At 42.6% G+C, this 17,000-nt stretch overlaps 1 protein-coding gene across 3 annotated transcripts in view; it reads left to right on the top strand.

Annotated features, from left to right (window-relative positions):
* The first annotated feature begins 475 nt into the window (after positions 1-475).
* Positions 476-17,000, top strand: part of OTUD6B (OTU deubiquitinase 6B) — a 64,973-nt gene continuing 48,448 nt past the window's right edge. Inside the window, exons 1-2 of one of the 3 annotated variants that reach the window (XM_033934698.1) lie at positions 476-688; positions 2,428-2,582. In XM_033934698.1, coding sequence (XP_033790589.1) covers positions 616-688; positions 2,428-2,582 — 228 coding nt within the window. In that variant the 5' untranslated portion in view covers positions 476-615. Of the gene's footprint in view, positions 788-2,427; positions 2,583-17,000 lie in introns of all 3 variants that reach the window. The other 2 variants (XM_033934696.1, XM_033934697.1) reach the window with 2 other exon arrangements.

Below are 17,000 nucleotides of genomic sequence, written 5' to 3'. Positions count from 1 at the left end.
GCACAGGAATGTACAATTCTCTGTTTTATCATTTGCATGATCTTTATATTATATTATTAAAATAAAATGTTGGAACTTAAAAAATAAAAGCAAGGAACAGAGTACAGGGCACAAAAGCAGGAGGAAATTTGATGACTTCGGTTGGGCTCTAGAGGACGTTTCTTAGCATCCGTGAAAGCTTAGTGTGGTGGAGCTACTAAGAAATCCATTTCCCCAGTTGGGACACGTTTTGACTGGTCCTGGTTTTAAACATATCCCAAAGCAGTATACAGAAAAAGGAGGACGGAACGAACCATCTCAATCCGTCCTCCTTTTTCTGGTATTTATTGTCCCTATTCTTTAACCATTAAAATCAGGGCCATAATGCACCAGGTTGAGGTATTCACAAAGCCAGGACCGGACAAAAGGTCCCCTTCTTGGAATTCTGAGCAGTTCTGAGATAATTGCCTTTCATCTCCGAAGCGAAAAATACGATGCTTTCTCTCCTACCCACGTACTATAGGCTCGAATGCACGTGATTCCTGGGTCAGGCAGCGGCGCGGTGACATGACGTAATAAAGAAGCGACGCATCAGGTTGGAAAGGTGAAGGGTCAGCGGTGGAAATAGTCGGTGCTATGGAAGAAGAGACAGAAACGGAGGAGGAGAAGATGCTGAAGCGGCAGCGTCGGGAGCGGAAAGAGCTGCAGGGTTGGTGTGGAGTTGGCACGCAGTAGGGCGCTTTGGTTTAGGCTCCTTTATGACTGAACTTGGGTTTATCATGTTACGCCTGGTTCTAGTTCTGTTGTTGTAAGTTGGTCGACCACTAATCAACTAGTGCATGTGTGTACTGGGATAAAACCAGACTTGGATCAGACGAAATAGAACCTGTTACAAAACCCTAATTCAGCGTCTATTCAATAGAATTGCTGCTTCCCTTTGCATTTGACATGGGACGGAGTTGGACCCTTTCTGCTCCAAGTCTTATGCTACGGTCTTACCATCCTAATAGGATATTTACTCTAGTCCTCGCTTTTTCCGACTGAATGCATTCATTTGTAATTCTTATTTATCAGCTGATACTCTGAAGAAGAAGATCAAAATTACAAATTTATACATTACATACAGGAAGCAAAACTAAAGTAGATAAATCTGTTAGAATTGTTTATTTTAGGTCAAGTGAGTAAGAGCTTTTGAAGCTGGAGGCTGATCAGGCCTAGTTTTATCCAGTTGTCTGCAGGATATGTATTCCCTAAATAAATCATATTAGAAAGATTTGCAGGTAATGCAGTTCAAAACACAGGGGTGAACCTGATGCTGTTCAGAGCTCTAAAATGGATAGAGGATAAAAAAAGAAATGTTGGCTTCCTCAAACATTGATCACTTGGTCACCCAGCAGTAAAAGTTGAGAAATGAGTTCAGAGTGAGGGAAACATGTGGAACTGATAGATCTACCTCAGAGCTAGTGTGCATGTTCCAGGCATTACAGGCCCATCACTGTCTCTTTATTACTGCTGCCACCACCAGACTAAGGGCTAAATTCACTAAGCAAACTGATTGTGTACCGATGGTTTTGCAACCATTTAACTATCAAATTTCCCTCTGGCCTGATTCACTTACCTCTCCTGCAATCCGCTTGGAATCCTTGCATGCAAATGAAGTGAAACGCATGCAAATTCGACAGCGACCTGATTAACTACACCAAATTTTCAATCCGACTGGGCTGGCCAATCACCTGAATAAGCGACTGCTGGGGACCAGCCGAAAACGTCTTTCCGAATGGAAGCCCTGCTCTCTGCCCTGCAGTCTCTCCTGCTGGCCCAGAATGCTGCCCTGCTATCTCTGCTGCTCGCCCTCATGCCACCTTTGTCTGCCTTGATCTTCCCCTGCCGCATTGCCATTCTCCTGCCTTTCCCCGCCCAGCAAGCCTGTAGTTTTAACCCGTGGGTTTAAAGCGGGTTAAAACCACAGGCTCCATTTATCTTTTTGTGAGGGCGGCAGCTGGCAAGAGCGGGACCAGCTTTTAGGAGCTACGCGGGTTGGGGTCAGAGGAGATGGTGGCATTTCCCTGAAGTCAAAAGTAAAAGTTTTTTTAAAAAAAGATTGCTGCTCCTATGGTCTGTGCATGCGCGAGCCATGCAGGTGGGGGGGGGGGGGGGGCGTTCCTCTGATCGCCCTCATCTGCATGTTTAAGTTTACTGAATCAGTCGGACCTGCCGGGATCGAGACCTGATCGGGCAGGTTAGTGAATCCAGCCCTAAGAAAAGCAGGGGAAGTGGGGAGAACCTAAGATGAGACTATCAGATGTCTGCTTATGCCAGTTAAACAAACTCATTGCTACATAAGGACATAAGATATATATGCACCATCAGTATCCTTTTCCGACAGTGGCTAGTCTAGGTCACAGATTTGGCAGTATCCTATTTGAAAGTTTTCTTACTAATTTGCAGCCAGAATTCAAGGGATGAAAAATGCTGTACCAAAGAATGACAAGAAAAGGAGAAAGCAGCTTATAGAAGATGTGGCCAGGCTTGAGGCAGAAATGGATGAGAGACATCAGCAGGAGGTGGAACAGCTGAAGCTGGAGATATCTAAGCAAGTGGAGGTATCATGCTTGAACTTGTACTTCATAATAGCGCTGCTTAATATTTCTATTACTACTGCATGTGCATATAACTTTATTTAATTTTTAGTTAGGACTTAAATAAAGCTGTGACATTATCCCATTGTACAGCACAATGGTGTGTGCGTTTAGCGCAAATAAGAATATAATAGCTTTACTGGGTCAGACCAAAGGTCCATCAAGCCTAGTAGCCTGTTCTCATGGTGGCCAATCCAGGTCACTAGTACCTGGCCAAAACCTAAAGAGTAACTCATTCCATTAAGGCAAGCAAGGAGAGTTGTGTTTTCTGGATGTGGTAGAAACAAGCTCATGTGTATTAACTTGAGATAGTAGGATCCATAACACATCAGTGGCTGAGGAATAATGATGCTTTAGCTAAAGGCAATTCACATACCAACCAATCAGGATGATTTTTATTCGGTGCAGTCGTTGTGGTGCTTTATTTAGTTCCAAGGCATATCATCTGGAGACTTAGGACTTAACCCATCTGTCTTCAGCTTTCTAGTATTAAGGAGGAACTCTGTAAACTTAAACAAGAATTGGAGGCAATCAAATCAGCTTCCACCACTCCACAAAATCATACCAATTTACCAGCACTGCCTCAAAGAATAAAGCAGTGCAGGAATAAATAGATCATAGGATCAAGTAGACTATGACATTTGACACAGAAACATCCAACCTCCAACCTACAGAATTCTTTTGCTCCATTAGAGTATTGCAATTCTTAAGACAAATTGAGGTGGAACCAGAAATAGTAAAGAAAAGCACCCCAAAGGAAAAAAATAAGAAACAATCCAGAAAATTATTGCTGTTAGGGGTTTCATCGACAGCCTAAAATAGTGACGTGTCTCCCAGGATCCTCTTCCAGGAGTACCAAACAAATACTGTCTATAATTAGGAAAGAAACTAATAATTCTACAGTTGATGTTATCCACTTGGAAACAAATGAGCTAGCCAGCAATACCCCACTTAACGGTGCAGAAAGATTTTCGGGAGCCGGGGGAGGAGTTAAAATTTTTTGTAACGACTGTAGCTTTCTCGGAAGTTCTGCCTACATATGAAAAAGGAGAAGAAAGAGTACTAAATACTGAGATCTTCAGTAGGTAGCTCAGAGCCTGGTGTCATCAAGAAGGCTTTAGGTATGTAGGAAAGTGTGGAAATACATTGAAAAACAAGAGACTATATTGTAATGATGGGCTGCATCTTACTGTGACAGGTTAAAGAATCCTTGCCGAGACATTCAGGCGTTTCTAGGCGTTTAAACTAGAAGGTGGGGGTGGTATATGTATGCAGGACACTTACAGGAGATGATGGTAGTAAAGCTAACAATGCAAATATTAGCAATTCATTTTTTAGCAAGGCAACAGGAAGTGAGACTGAAAAAACTAGACAAAAGATAAAATTGCCACTAAAAAGTAGCTGGAAAGCAATGACCACAAATGCTCGCAGTCTAGGCAACAGAAATCATGATCTATAAGCCCTGATGTTAGAGGCAGACTTGGATATTGTAGCGATCACAGAGACATGGTTTAGTGATACCAGGCTAAAATCTTTTTAGGAAGGACAGGGATGGTCATAAAGGTGAAGGAGTAGCTCTCTATGTAAAGACCAATATCCAAGCGACTGAAATGCAGGGAGGGGGCCTGGGGAAAGGAAGAAGCACTATGGATAGTTTTGAAAAGAGAAGATGGAACATCTATCTATGTGGGTGTTACATAGTAACATAGTAAATGATGGTAGATAAAGACCCGAATGGTCCTTCCAGTCTACAGACCTCTGACTCAATCACAGCAATTTGATAAAAATCTTGTTGCAAATATCCAGAAGCTGGGGAATAAAGGAGAGGTGCTATTTGCTGGGTGATTTCAGCTTGCTGGATGTATCATGGAAAGTATCTCCAACCCTTCATCCCCAAAATAGATTCATATTTTAGGGACTCTGCACACATGATATCTATATTAGAGGATTTTGATGGTGACCCTGCAGAATTCATCTTGGTTACTCTTGACATTGAATCTTTATACACCAATATCCCCCAAATGTCCGCTATTCAAATTATAGAGCAAACACTTCAAAAAAGGACGACAGAATTACATATCCCTAACAGATTCATTATCACTTTGGCCACTCTTGCATTAATGGAAAACTATTTTTGTTTTGAAGGACAGTTTTATCTACAAACAAAAGGAACAGCGATGGGGGGGGCATCTATGGCCCCAGACATCGCCAACCTTTAAGTAGCACATTTTGAGAACAATTTTCTAACAGATCATCCATTTAAAGAAGAAGTGCGTCTCTATAAGAGATATATCGATGATATATTCATTCTCTGGAAAGGAAATATCAATAAATTACAAGATTTTCTCATTTGGCTCAACTCTTGTGATCCAAATCTAAAATTCAAAATGGAATATGATCTCCAAACCATTCCCTTTCTGGAGATTAAGATCTACAAGGACCGCTACAGCTTTAAAACAACTTTCTATAGGAAACCTATAGACAAAAATACTTATCTCCATTTTTCCAGCTTTCATCAAACTCAATTAAAAAATAATCTTCCATATAGTCAGTTTTTAAGATTGAAATGTTTATGTTCTGAACCTTCATATTTTGAAAAACAATCAATTACACTAGCAAATCGTTTCACACAAAGGGGATCCCATCCAGGACAATTCATCAGGGATATCAGAGGTCTAAATAATCTCATCGTGAAGACCTACTAGACACTGGGAATAAAATCAAAAAATCTCCAGACCTGGTATGTACTATGCAGTTTTCCCATCATTCTAGAGAAATTCGTAACATTATATTTAAACACTGGCACATTCTGTCTCTACATAAATGCTTCAAGACCATCAAGCCAATTGTCACATTCACTAGGAATAGAAATTTTCGGGATAAAAATTTTCGGGATAAACTAGTACCTTCCACACTCCCACAGATTAAAACTATGCCAGTAGCATATCACGGACATCGCCCATGTGGAAAGTGCTCTGTATGTCAACATTCCATGCACATGCAGGTCTTCATACATCCCAAGACAGGCAAACAAAGATTCTTAAATTTTGACAGTGACTGTAATACAGAACAAGTCATTTACATTATAAAATGCCCATGCAATCTTTTGTATATAGACAAAACTAAAAGGAAAGTAAAAACCTGCATTATTGAACATAGAAGTTGCATTTTAAGGAATGTCACATCAGTAGCATTAGTGACACATTGAATTAGGCCATACCACCAAGGATTTGAAATTTTTCATCTACAGGACTTTTCAACAAAGCTGGAGAGGTGGTAACATTGATCGCCTATTACTACAAGCAGAGCAAAGAACTATCTTTGATATAAACACAATTTCACCAGCAGGTTTAAATACAGAGTTAGAATATTTACATTTTTTATAATACCATATTATATTGTGTATTCTTTCTTATATGTTTTGTCATTCATATTCATTATGTGTTTTTGATTTATTGTGGATTCATAAGAAAAACATAAGAAATGCCTGCACCGGATCAGACCTGGGGTCCATCTAGTCCGGCGATCCGCACACACGGAGGCTCAGCCAGGCGCACCTTGGCGAATACACTAGTCACTCGTATCCCTCAATGTCTTCTGCAAGAAGATGTGCGTCCAATTTTCCCTTAAATCCTAGAATGGTGGTTTCCTCCACCAGCTCTTTCGGGAGAGAGTTCCAAGCGTTCACCACTCGCTGTGTGAAGCAGAACTTTCTGACGTTTGTCCTGGCCGTGTCCCCTCTCAGCTTCAGGCCATGACCTTCAGGCCATGACCTCTGGTCCCATTCTGTGGGTCTTTGCAATCACATTTGCCTTTGTTGTGGGTATCTATTTCTCTTTATTGACTATATTGTGATGCAAGATTTTTTGGTTTGTTGGCATCGTTGCACATTATATCATGCCTTATGTTCCCTTTTCTTATTAATTCCCTTTTTAACATTTCCTTTTCAATATCGGTTTCAGGCCCATCTTTATTTAACTCTATTAGAACCTACAATTGATTCTATCACTCTCACGGTTCATGTAATAGCCCACATACATCAGAGCATACCAAGTACTTCTACCATATAGCCAATACTTTTATGGTACGTCTTCATTATTTCTGGCATAACAATTATACACTAATTTGCATTTTTTATTTCCCTTTTTTAAAAAATATTGCTTTTGTTATCATTTATTTACATTTGATTTTGTTTAGCACTTTAGATAATAGATCACCCTCTCCACATGGTTTCTTCCATTCAACTCTACAACCAATAGAATCGTCCCACATAACAAGCTAGTATTTTCTTTGTCTCCCCACTGGATTCTCTTCTTAGCATTTTTTTTTTTTGCTACTTCAGCTTGTCTGTGGTGTTCTTTGCTCACATGGCAAGTTTTTTGGACTTGTTTCATTATAATGTTTTTGCATATTGTCTATTTTTCTGTAAACCGCTTAGAATCCTAACGGAGTTTAGCGGTATATAAGAAATAAATTACATTACATTACATATTATAGTTTTTTTTAGCATTTTATGTTACATTTTTAAGTTAAATCATGTGTCCAGTGGTGTTTTTATATGTTCCTTTTGGCTTTCTGGTGTGTCTTACTTCTGTTCCAGTTTTGAATTAATAGAAGTATATATTTTAACTTAAATTTTCGTCAACTTGCAATTACACTAGAGCAGAGGTGTCCAAAGTTCCTCCTCGAGGGCCGAATCCAGTTGGATTTTTGGGATTTCCCCAATGAATAGGCATTGAAAGCAGTACATGCACATAGATCTCATGCATATTCATTGGGGGAAATCCCGAAAACCCGACTGGATTCGGCCCTCGAGGAGGGACTTTGGACACCCCTGCACTAGAGGATATACACACTCACGGTTTTAGCATGCGGCCTTATTTATATCCCAAAGCCACTTGGGGCTTTTAATCTTTTTGCCTTAACCTTTAATACAGGTATATAAAGCTGTTTTTCTCCACTTTCGTTGCTTTGCTTTTTACTTCAGCACATCTTCCCTTTTTACGTGCTTTCTCATTTCCTAAATCTTTGCTGTTCACCTAACTATGTCATTAGTCAGTTTTGCCTTCTGTAGACCATTAGTCCTTATGTATCATGCCATATTTGTACCTGTCATTATTATTTTTTTTACCTCACATGGTTGTTAATGCACTGTTATATATGGATTTCAATTTATCATGTCTTACTTTCACTGCCTTTAGTGTCCATAAGTATGAACATTCAGCTTGCTCTTTAATTATTAATTCATATATATAATCCATTCACATCTTTGTTTCATTCATTTCATGGGTGCATTATATTTCATCGTGACCATGCTTTACATATCTTATATCATTTAACTTTAAAATTACAATATGAAATGATTTGTCTAGTAATTTGATAGCTAAGATTGTCCTGCTGTCTTAGAACCAAGTCATTTTATTCTGTTATTTTAACTGCATTATTCTATGTGTTCATGTCCTATTATGGTTTCTTCATGTTTGAATATGATGTCTTTTTTTATATAGTTTAAAGACAATAGACTGTTTTCAGTCCAATTCTTTATATGTGAGGTTGCAAACCATTGGTATGTATAATTTCTTCTCGTCATTATATTGTGTCACATTTCTCTTCATGTTTTCAAAATCAGACATGCACCATGGTTTCTTCATTCTATTAACTTTTCATTCTTATGGCTTCTCTTAGGCACCTTATAGATTCCTGTGCTTAAGTTTATACTCTAATACCTATGGCACTTTTTCCTCTCATATCTCTTGTCGATGTTTCAAGCCTATGTATATAGCATGTCACACTTGGCTCACTTGTTTTATCTTGCAGTCGAGTATAGACATTAATATGCATGCTCCAGATTGGCATCACAGTCACTTCTTATCTTTCTATCTTTTCATTTTTTTATCTTTCTCTTTATCATTATTCATTTTTACCTCTTCCTTTTAGGACCCCTGAGGAAGGCGTGTTCGCCGAAACACTGACCGTGTAGGGTCCGGTTGGATTTTTATCACAGTATTTTTTATCATTGTACTTTTTTAATTGAATTTTCATGGTTTTATATGGCAGTGTTTAATAAACTATCTCCAGAACATCTGTATCCACAGTTTTTTTTGTTTTCACTGTGGATCATTGAGTCTCCCCATTTTTCTTTGTTGTATCTTGGAAAGTTCCATCTACAGAACTGGAACAATTTAATTGAATAACCAAATAACACAAAGAATTGATTTAACAAGCAATTATTGGTTCTAATTTAAATTACAAATTTAGAGCATAAATGTAAGCATGTGATCCGTGCCTAAATTTTACAGGTGAGTAAAAAACAAAGTGGGGGGGGGGGCTGGAAATGAGTTAGTCATGAGCGAATCATGACATTACACTTCTCCCTCCATATCCATGGGGGTTAGAGGCAGAGCCGGCCTGCGAATATTAAAAAAACGCGAATAATATTCGGGCCGGTTCTGCCCCTAACCCCCGCTTCCCCCTGGCTATTTTAAGCCTTGTATGCCCCCTCTTAAGCCTTACCTGGTGGTCTAGAGGGTTTTCAGGGAAGAAGTGATCTTCCCATGCTCCTGCCCTGTGCAGATCGCTCATAGGAAATGGCTGCCTTGAGTTCCCGTAGTTTCCTGTTTCCTCAGGTTAATTCCTCAGGTTTTTATAACGGGCACTGATGTGAGAGTCTAAAAAGGTGCCCTTTTTATAAAGGAAATAAAGGGGCTTTATACTGTATATATTTATAAATTAGAATTCCAGATCTAGCCCTAGTAGCGCATAAATGCCATTCTGTTACGTCGACTCTGGATTCAGTATTTATTTATTTTTTCTAATTTCTATTCCGCTTTTCACCTAAGTGGATTACAGTTAAGTAAATTACATTGTCTTAAGGCACTTTGGAAAACTTCCCTCTCTGTCCCAAACGGGCTCACATTCTAAACTAAAGTGCCTAGCAAAATAGAGAAAATGAAAAAAAAAGTGCTATGTGTATGTACATATCCAGCAAAAATTAAATAGAACTTAACAAAAATAAAAAGCAAACAAAATAAGTAAAACAAAGAGAATAAAGTGTGGTCAATAAAAGGTCCGTGCTTCACTCCAAATAACTCCCCATAGGTGTTTAATCTCAACCCACAAACTGGGTCTTTCAGAAAACCACACAGAGCCCCCTGCGGTTTTCATTTCTGCAAGTGAACATTGCAGAAACGCTTCTGATCGGCTCTGCTACTTTTTCTTATTTTTTTCAATTAAGTTTGTCTTTTTCTCAGTAGCTTTGGTGCCTTGAGACCCATTTTGAAGGGGTTCTCTGCTTGGGAAACGAAGGAGTTCACAGGGCAAGCTTTGGGTAGACCTGTGGAGCCAGCCTGCTGTGTGCCACCATTGGAGCTCGGGATCCATCCCCCTGGGATTGTGCTTGCCTTCTGACCTTGTCAGAGGTTTAAACACAGACTGTATGCACTCTGTGTAAGAGCCCTCAGGGTATCGGGGCACAAGCTGCGTTTTCCCAGTCACGTGGCAAGGTTCCCAGGGGGTGGAGGTTTCGGTCAGGGTCTGTCTGACTGGCAGCCTGAATATCCGATTGTTTGGAGAAAATTTGAGGCAGAAATTCCTTTCCTTTCACTTCAGCTGTACAGACAGAGCTGACAGACTTGTGGAGATTGTGAGTACAGCTCCATTACTTCCTTTAGGAGAATCTTGGGGGGGGGGGGAGTCTAAAAACTGCATTTTTTAACAGTTTCTGAGGGTGGAGTTCAGGTCCCCCACCTCCAAAACCTCTATTTTGACTTTTTTATTTTCCTAAATTGTCTACACAGGCTGTTTTTGGTGTGAATTTACTGGAAGTGGCCATCTTGGATTTTTATTGACCTTTGTTTCTGCCTCATAACCTATTGGTTTTGTTATAAATCGTTAGGGATGGATTCAACCCCTAATGTGTGGATTGCGCTAGACTTTCATCAGAGGAATGTCCACGCAAGGGGAGGAGGCAGGAGCTTCGGGCTTCACTTCCTCTGGGCCCGGGAAATGGACAAGAAGTCCCGCCCGATACCAGTTTTTGACAGTGACACGAAATGCAAGCATGCCATTTCGGAGGACCCCTTGCAGACATCGTTTTGTGTCAGTCGAGAGCCTTCTTCGGCCCCAGTGTGTGATTTTCCTCCAGAATTTGTTTAGCTCATGTGGAGAGCATTTCTTACAGACTCAGCTCACACGGCATAGCCTTCCAGGCCAGTACATTCCTATGCGGAGGTCACTGCTCGGTCCCCAGTGCCCATGTTAACTACAGAACCACACTGCCTTAGTTGGCACACTGATGCTATGCCACGCAGGATGATGCTTCCAACTTGGATGATGCGGATTTCTTTTGTGGGATGGTTAAACAAGATGTCTCAGAACCCTGATCTGGGTATTTATTTAATTAATTAATTTTCTATACCATTCTACCAAGGGAACTCAGAACGGTTTACATGAATTTATTCAGGTGCACAAGCATTTTTATCCCTGTCTGTCTCAGTGGGCTCACATTCCATTTGCCAGCTGTTAACATCGGCTTCAGTCTGCCAAAGAAGTCAAAATAGTGAGGCAAGATTTCCCTTGGCTGATCCCATGCTGACTCTCTCATTAAATCATGTTTGTCTACATGTTCCACAATTTTATTTTTTATAATTGTTCCCAAAAAGCATGCCAGTTGGAGCCAGTTCCTGGACACAGGAATTAAAAGTTCAAATGCTTTATTTCAAATTTCAAACTACACCAACGAACACTGGAGCTTAGACACGGACCATGTTTCGGCAAATTTAGCCTTCCTCAGGGGGGTCCTAAGAAGGTACAATAATCCAATGCACGAAAGAAAAGTAAAAAATAAATTAAAAGCATGAGGGTCACGTGACGCTATGAGCCTGTGAGGACGCGACTCACATCGGCTCCGGGCCCCAATCCGATTCTATTAGCCTCGGCGACTTCAAAATTCATCCTGGCCGGGTCCCCTGGAGAAGCCCAGCATCGGGCTTCCATGGATCAATATTTGACCCGGTCGCAAGAGCCGGCGCGCTCAAAATCTGTGCGAGCAGGAAAACAAAAAATAACTCCGAGCGCACCTAAAATGGCGGCCGCATCGGGAACAGCGGTATCGGAGTTCACAGACGCGGTGCTGACCGACCTTAAAACGGCAGTGGCCCAAGCGCTGGGACCACAGTTGGAGGCTTTAGCCACTAAAATGACCCGCTTGGAGCAGCTCCTGACTGACACGACGGCCCGCACGGCGGAATTAGAGCATCGGGTGTCTGCATCTGAAGACACAATGAACTCCCATGAACTAGACATAGCAGCTCTGCAAGAAACAGTGCATCGACAGGCAGAAAAACTAGACGACCTGGAAAATAGGTCGAGACGCAGTAATCTACGTTTTCTGGGAGTCCCCGAACTGATTCCTGATGCGACCTTACCTGCCGAGCTGGAGGGCTGGCTCGAGTTGGAATTCCCAGAAGCTATGGAACCCGGCACTATATGCTTGGAAAGGGCCCATCGCTTGGGAAGGAAGCCTGCCCAGGAGGACAGACCGAGAGTTGTAATAGCTAAATTCCTGAACTACAGACACGAAACAGCAATTTTGCGCCAATATCGGGTACGTAAAGAAACCCTAAAGATGAGAGGATCAGCTATCCGTATCAGTCAAGATTACTCGACGACCCTTACGGAAAAAAGAAAAGGATTTTATCCACTTTGTAAACGCCTGGAGGAACTTAAACAAAGATTTCTGTTCCTGTACCCAGCTACCCTGAAAATACAGCATGAGAGTGCCTGGCATTCCTTTTCGGAAGCTTCTGACGCAGCTGACTTCATCAACACCCGACTGGAATCTCCGGGAGACCCTCCTTGAAGAGCATAACACGTAACTGTATTGGGTCATGGCAGGACTAACCTTTACTGATTCTAGATTAGAATATGATGTTATGTTGAGGCTTTACTTATTGTAAGTGTGTTCTGGTTTGTTTGACGGATTGGGGTTCCGTGGGTGTCTCTCCGGACCTCTTGCATATACCATAGGGATATGCTTGTTGGGAAATTAGGGGACAAGGGGGGAGGGGTGGGGTTAGATGGGAAGGGAAGGGAACAGCCTAAGAGGACAGCAAATGTTACAGTTAAGTTTTTCTTATGGGTCAGATTGAATATTCCTATACTATGTTTAGCCCTGCTTTTGCTACAAGATAATGGGTTCTCTGTACTGAACGCCTGGGGGAGGCTGGGCACCCAGGCGTGGGACTGGAATTTACTTGTCACCATGCTAATTATATGGGGTGCCCATGGGAGATAGTACACTTCGCATCATTTCCTGGAATGTTGCTGGTATTTCATCCCCGGTGAAGAGGTCCAAAATCCTGCAACAATTGAAACGCCACAGGGCGGATCTGGCTTGTTTGCAGGAAACCAAATTGACTGATGGGGAGCATGAAAAATTAAAACGGGGCTGGGTAGGATCTGTTTTTTATGCATCCTCATCGGTCAAACGGGCTGGAGTTTGTTTGCTGATCCGCAAGGGTCTGAAATGTGTAGTCACCACTTGTCACCGAGACACTCAGGGTAGATCCTTACTATTACACATTACCTTACAGGGTACTGACTTCCGTTTATTGATAATATATGGGCCTAATACCTACTCGACCACGTACTTTAATTCTTTGACTACTTTGGGACTTATGGACACCTCAGTCCCCCTTCTGATAGTTGGGGATTTCAACCAGGTCCTAGACACCTCCCTTGACCGCACCAAAACAACTGGGTCTCCACCTGCAACCGACACTAAGGGGTTGCCCTTCTTGTGTAAAACGCTGGGCCTGGTAGACCCTTGGCGACTACTTCACCCGTTCGAACGTGACTATACACACCAATCACGAGCTCATGGAACCTTTTCCCGATTAGACTATATTTTGATAACTGAATCTCTGTTCTCTCGAGTAACAGAGGCGACTATAGGCCCCTTAGCCATTTCCGATCACTGCCCTATCTGGTTGGATATTGCCTGGACAGCCCCCCCTTTGGGGGGCTTCCGGTGGCGCTTCCCCTCCTATCTGAAGGAAGATCCTACATTCCAAGCATACTTAAATTCTTGCTGGGAAGACTTCTTAAACACCAATGGACAACATATGCAAACCCCAGATCTATTTTGGGAGACGGCCAAAGCAGTACTAAGAGGGGGGATAATTTCTTTTGTTTCAGCTCGCCGCAAACGGATTACCCAAGGTATTCTTAGACTAGAGAAGCAATATACACAATTGAAAGCCCGATACCTTACAAATCCGTCTCGTCTGCTCCGTGAGGATATGCACTCAGCACAGGTGGCATTGAATGCACTATTACACGAAAGGGTCAAGCGATCACTGTTTTATAGAAAATATAGGTTCTATCGTTATGGTAATAGAACTGGTAGGTTGTTAGCCACACTGACAAAGAACTGGCAGGACGACCGCTATATACCCCGGGTAAAAACTGGGCCTCACTCTTACCATACTAAACCAACTGACATAGCGGAGGCGTTTTACCAGCACTTCTCTAAATTCTATGATAGCCATACTACATCTGCGGGCCCTGACGTGCTTGATTATCTGGAAGACGCAGGCATGCCCAGATTCACAGACCTGCAGAGATCAGTGTTAAACAAACCCATCCAGGGCGTAGAGATACAAAAAGCAATTTCTCATCTCCGCTCATATACTGCCCCGGGACCCGACGGGTTTACCACTGAATTTTACAAGTTGATGTCTGTGCAGGTGTGTGACTCTCTCCTGGGTTATTATGTCACGGCCTTGGAGAAGGGCTGCTTTCCGACACACGCTAACGCGGCTACCATAACTTTAATCCCCAAACCAGGCAAACCTAGAGACGAAGTTGACTCTTACCGTCCAATATCCCTCCTCAACGTTGATATCAAAATATTGGCTCGCTTGCTGGCTAATAGACTAACTCCTCTATTGCCGCATGTGATATCTAAGGCTCAAGCTGGATTCGTCCAGGGCCGCCACTCGGTAGTGCATGTTCGGAGGGTATTGTTGGCAATGTCTAGAGCCCAACTCACTTCTACCCCGGGCATACTGGTCAGTCTAGACGCTGCAAAGGCTTTTGACCAAGTGAATTGGTCCTATTTATTTAAAGTATTGGAATACATGGGTGTGGGGGGTTGGTTTGAGTCCTCTTTGCGGGTGTTATACACATCCCCAACAGCTTCTCTTCTAGTAAATGGAATTCTGACACGGCCGTTTGACATAGGTCGGGGCACTCGACAGGGATGTCCACTATCCCCACTACTATTCATTCTCTACTTAGACCCTCTCATTCGAACTATCTTGAGGGATGATGTAGTGGTTGGGTTGAAGGAGGGCACCTCTCAGCTACGCGTGCTGGCATTCGCGGACGACCTCTTACTCACCTTAGCTCAACCGTATAGTTCCCTACCACGTGCTCTGGAACTCTTGGACGAATTCCACATATATTCTGGGCTGACATTGAATAAACAGAAGTCTCTAGTACTCCCCCTGCAACTGTCACTTTGCGACTCTTGGCCTGGCCCATTTTCTCTAGTATGGGCCCCAACATCTATTCGATACCTAGGAATACACATACCGAGGGATTTGTCTACACTCTACTCACTAAATGTTATGCCATTGCTCACCCGAACTACCCAGCGGTTGCAGGCCTGGAGATCCTATCCATTGACACTAATGGGCAGGATTGCCCTGTATAACATGATGATGATTCCACAGTGGCTCTATGTTTTACAAACTTTACCGATATTTTTGTTACACAAACATATCCGACACCATCATCGTGCCCTATCTCGATTTTTATGGGGGGGGAAGAGATCCCGGATCACCTTACCCAAATTAACTCTACCTATCTCTCAAGGAGGCTTGGGTTTATTACACTTGGGGAGGTTTAATGAGGCCTGCTTGATGCGGCACTTAAATGATTGGTTCTGTAACACATCCTACTTTACGGCAACGGAGGTGGAATGTTTGGCACTAGCCCCCTACCACTTCAGTTATATGTTACATGTTAAGTGCCTTCCTAAACGGGACAACACCTATGGTGAATTGTTTCTCCTTCCCCTACGACGGCTCTGGAAGACTCTCTGTCGGCGCTTGGCCGTTAGATCAGACACAACCCCGTGTCTCCCGGTGGCGGGTAATGGGGATTTTCTCCCGGGAATGGATCTGGGTGCCCAGGCCTGGTGGAACGGGAGGGGTCTATTTTATTTGTTTCATGTATTACAACCTACTGGACAACTGCAATCTTTCCAAACATTATGTGATTCTTCTGTAGCACTGCCTGCGGACTGGTTCAAATATACCCAGTTCCATCATTATGTCAGTACTTTGTCAAACACTGCCTTGACTGGAACTGTCCAGGACAGATTGTCGGAAGCCCTTTGCCTAACTGCTCAGGAACCCATACCATTACGTTTCCACCACAGATTTCTACAGGACTTGGCTGGAGAATTGGACTATGCTTCCTTAGCCTCTACATGGACTCAAGACTTGCAGATTACAATTTCGGCGGATGTGCTAAAACGGAGCTTCTCAAAGGGTATGAAACTACAGACATCAGTGGCTGATAAAGAACGATATTACAAGTTCCTAACCCGGGCATATTTTGCTCCTGTCCGGGCGTTCCGGGCGCATGTAAGTCCTACTGATTGTTGCCCAAAGTGTGCAGCCCCGCGAGCCTCGCTAGGCCATATGTTTTGGCAGTGTCCGGGAATACAGGCTTACTGGAAACGAGTCTGCCTGCAAATACAATCCATCTGGAACTGCGCTTGGCAGCCCACCAATACATACCTATTTACGTTAAAACTCGCCTTGATACCCATCCGTCCAGGTGCAGCGGCGTTCGCTCGAAAGGCCATCTTCATGGGACTTAAAACTATTCTCCAATGCTGGTTGTCTCCACACACGCCAACGGTTTCCCACTGGCGCAAGCAACTGATCCAGTTGGCTGGCTATGAACGAATATCTATTACAGACATGAACTCTAAAGCTGGTTTATTATACCTACGCTGCTGGGTGCCCTTCTGTTCAACACTGACACCGATTGTCCGCAGTAGATTGTTAAACTGACCTGACTCTTATAAGGCTGTTCCCAGGGGGGGATGGGAGGGTGGGGTGGGAATATGGGGGGAAAGGGGGATGGGGGGAGGACTCTTGGGTTCTATATTGTGGAATAGGTAACTTGCTTGATGATCTGGCTGATCTTGTTAATGTTTTATGTATGAAAACCTAATAAAATTGTTTTAAACATAAATTAAAAGCATCAATTTAAAAGCAAAAACCATCAGTAGTCGCATGCACTTCCATGATACTTTGAACTTTTGTATACTTGCATTATAAATGTTTATGCTGTTTTATCACC

The sequence above is a fragment of the Geotrypetes seraphini genome, chromosome 2 (genome assembly GCF_902459505.1).
Source record: "Geotrypetes seraphini chromosome 2, aGeoSer1.1, whole genome shotgun sequence".
In the NCBI taxonomy this organism is placed as follows: Eukaryota; Metazoa; Chordata; class Amphibia; order Gymnophiona; family Dermophiidae; genus Geotrypetes; species Geotrypetes seraphini.
This window is presented reverse-complemented; position numbering and strand designations above follow the sequence as displayed.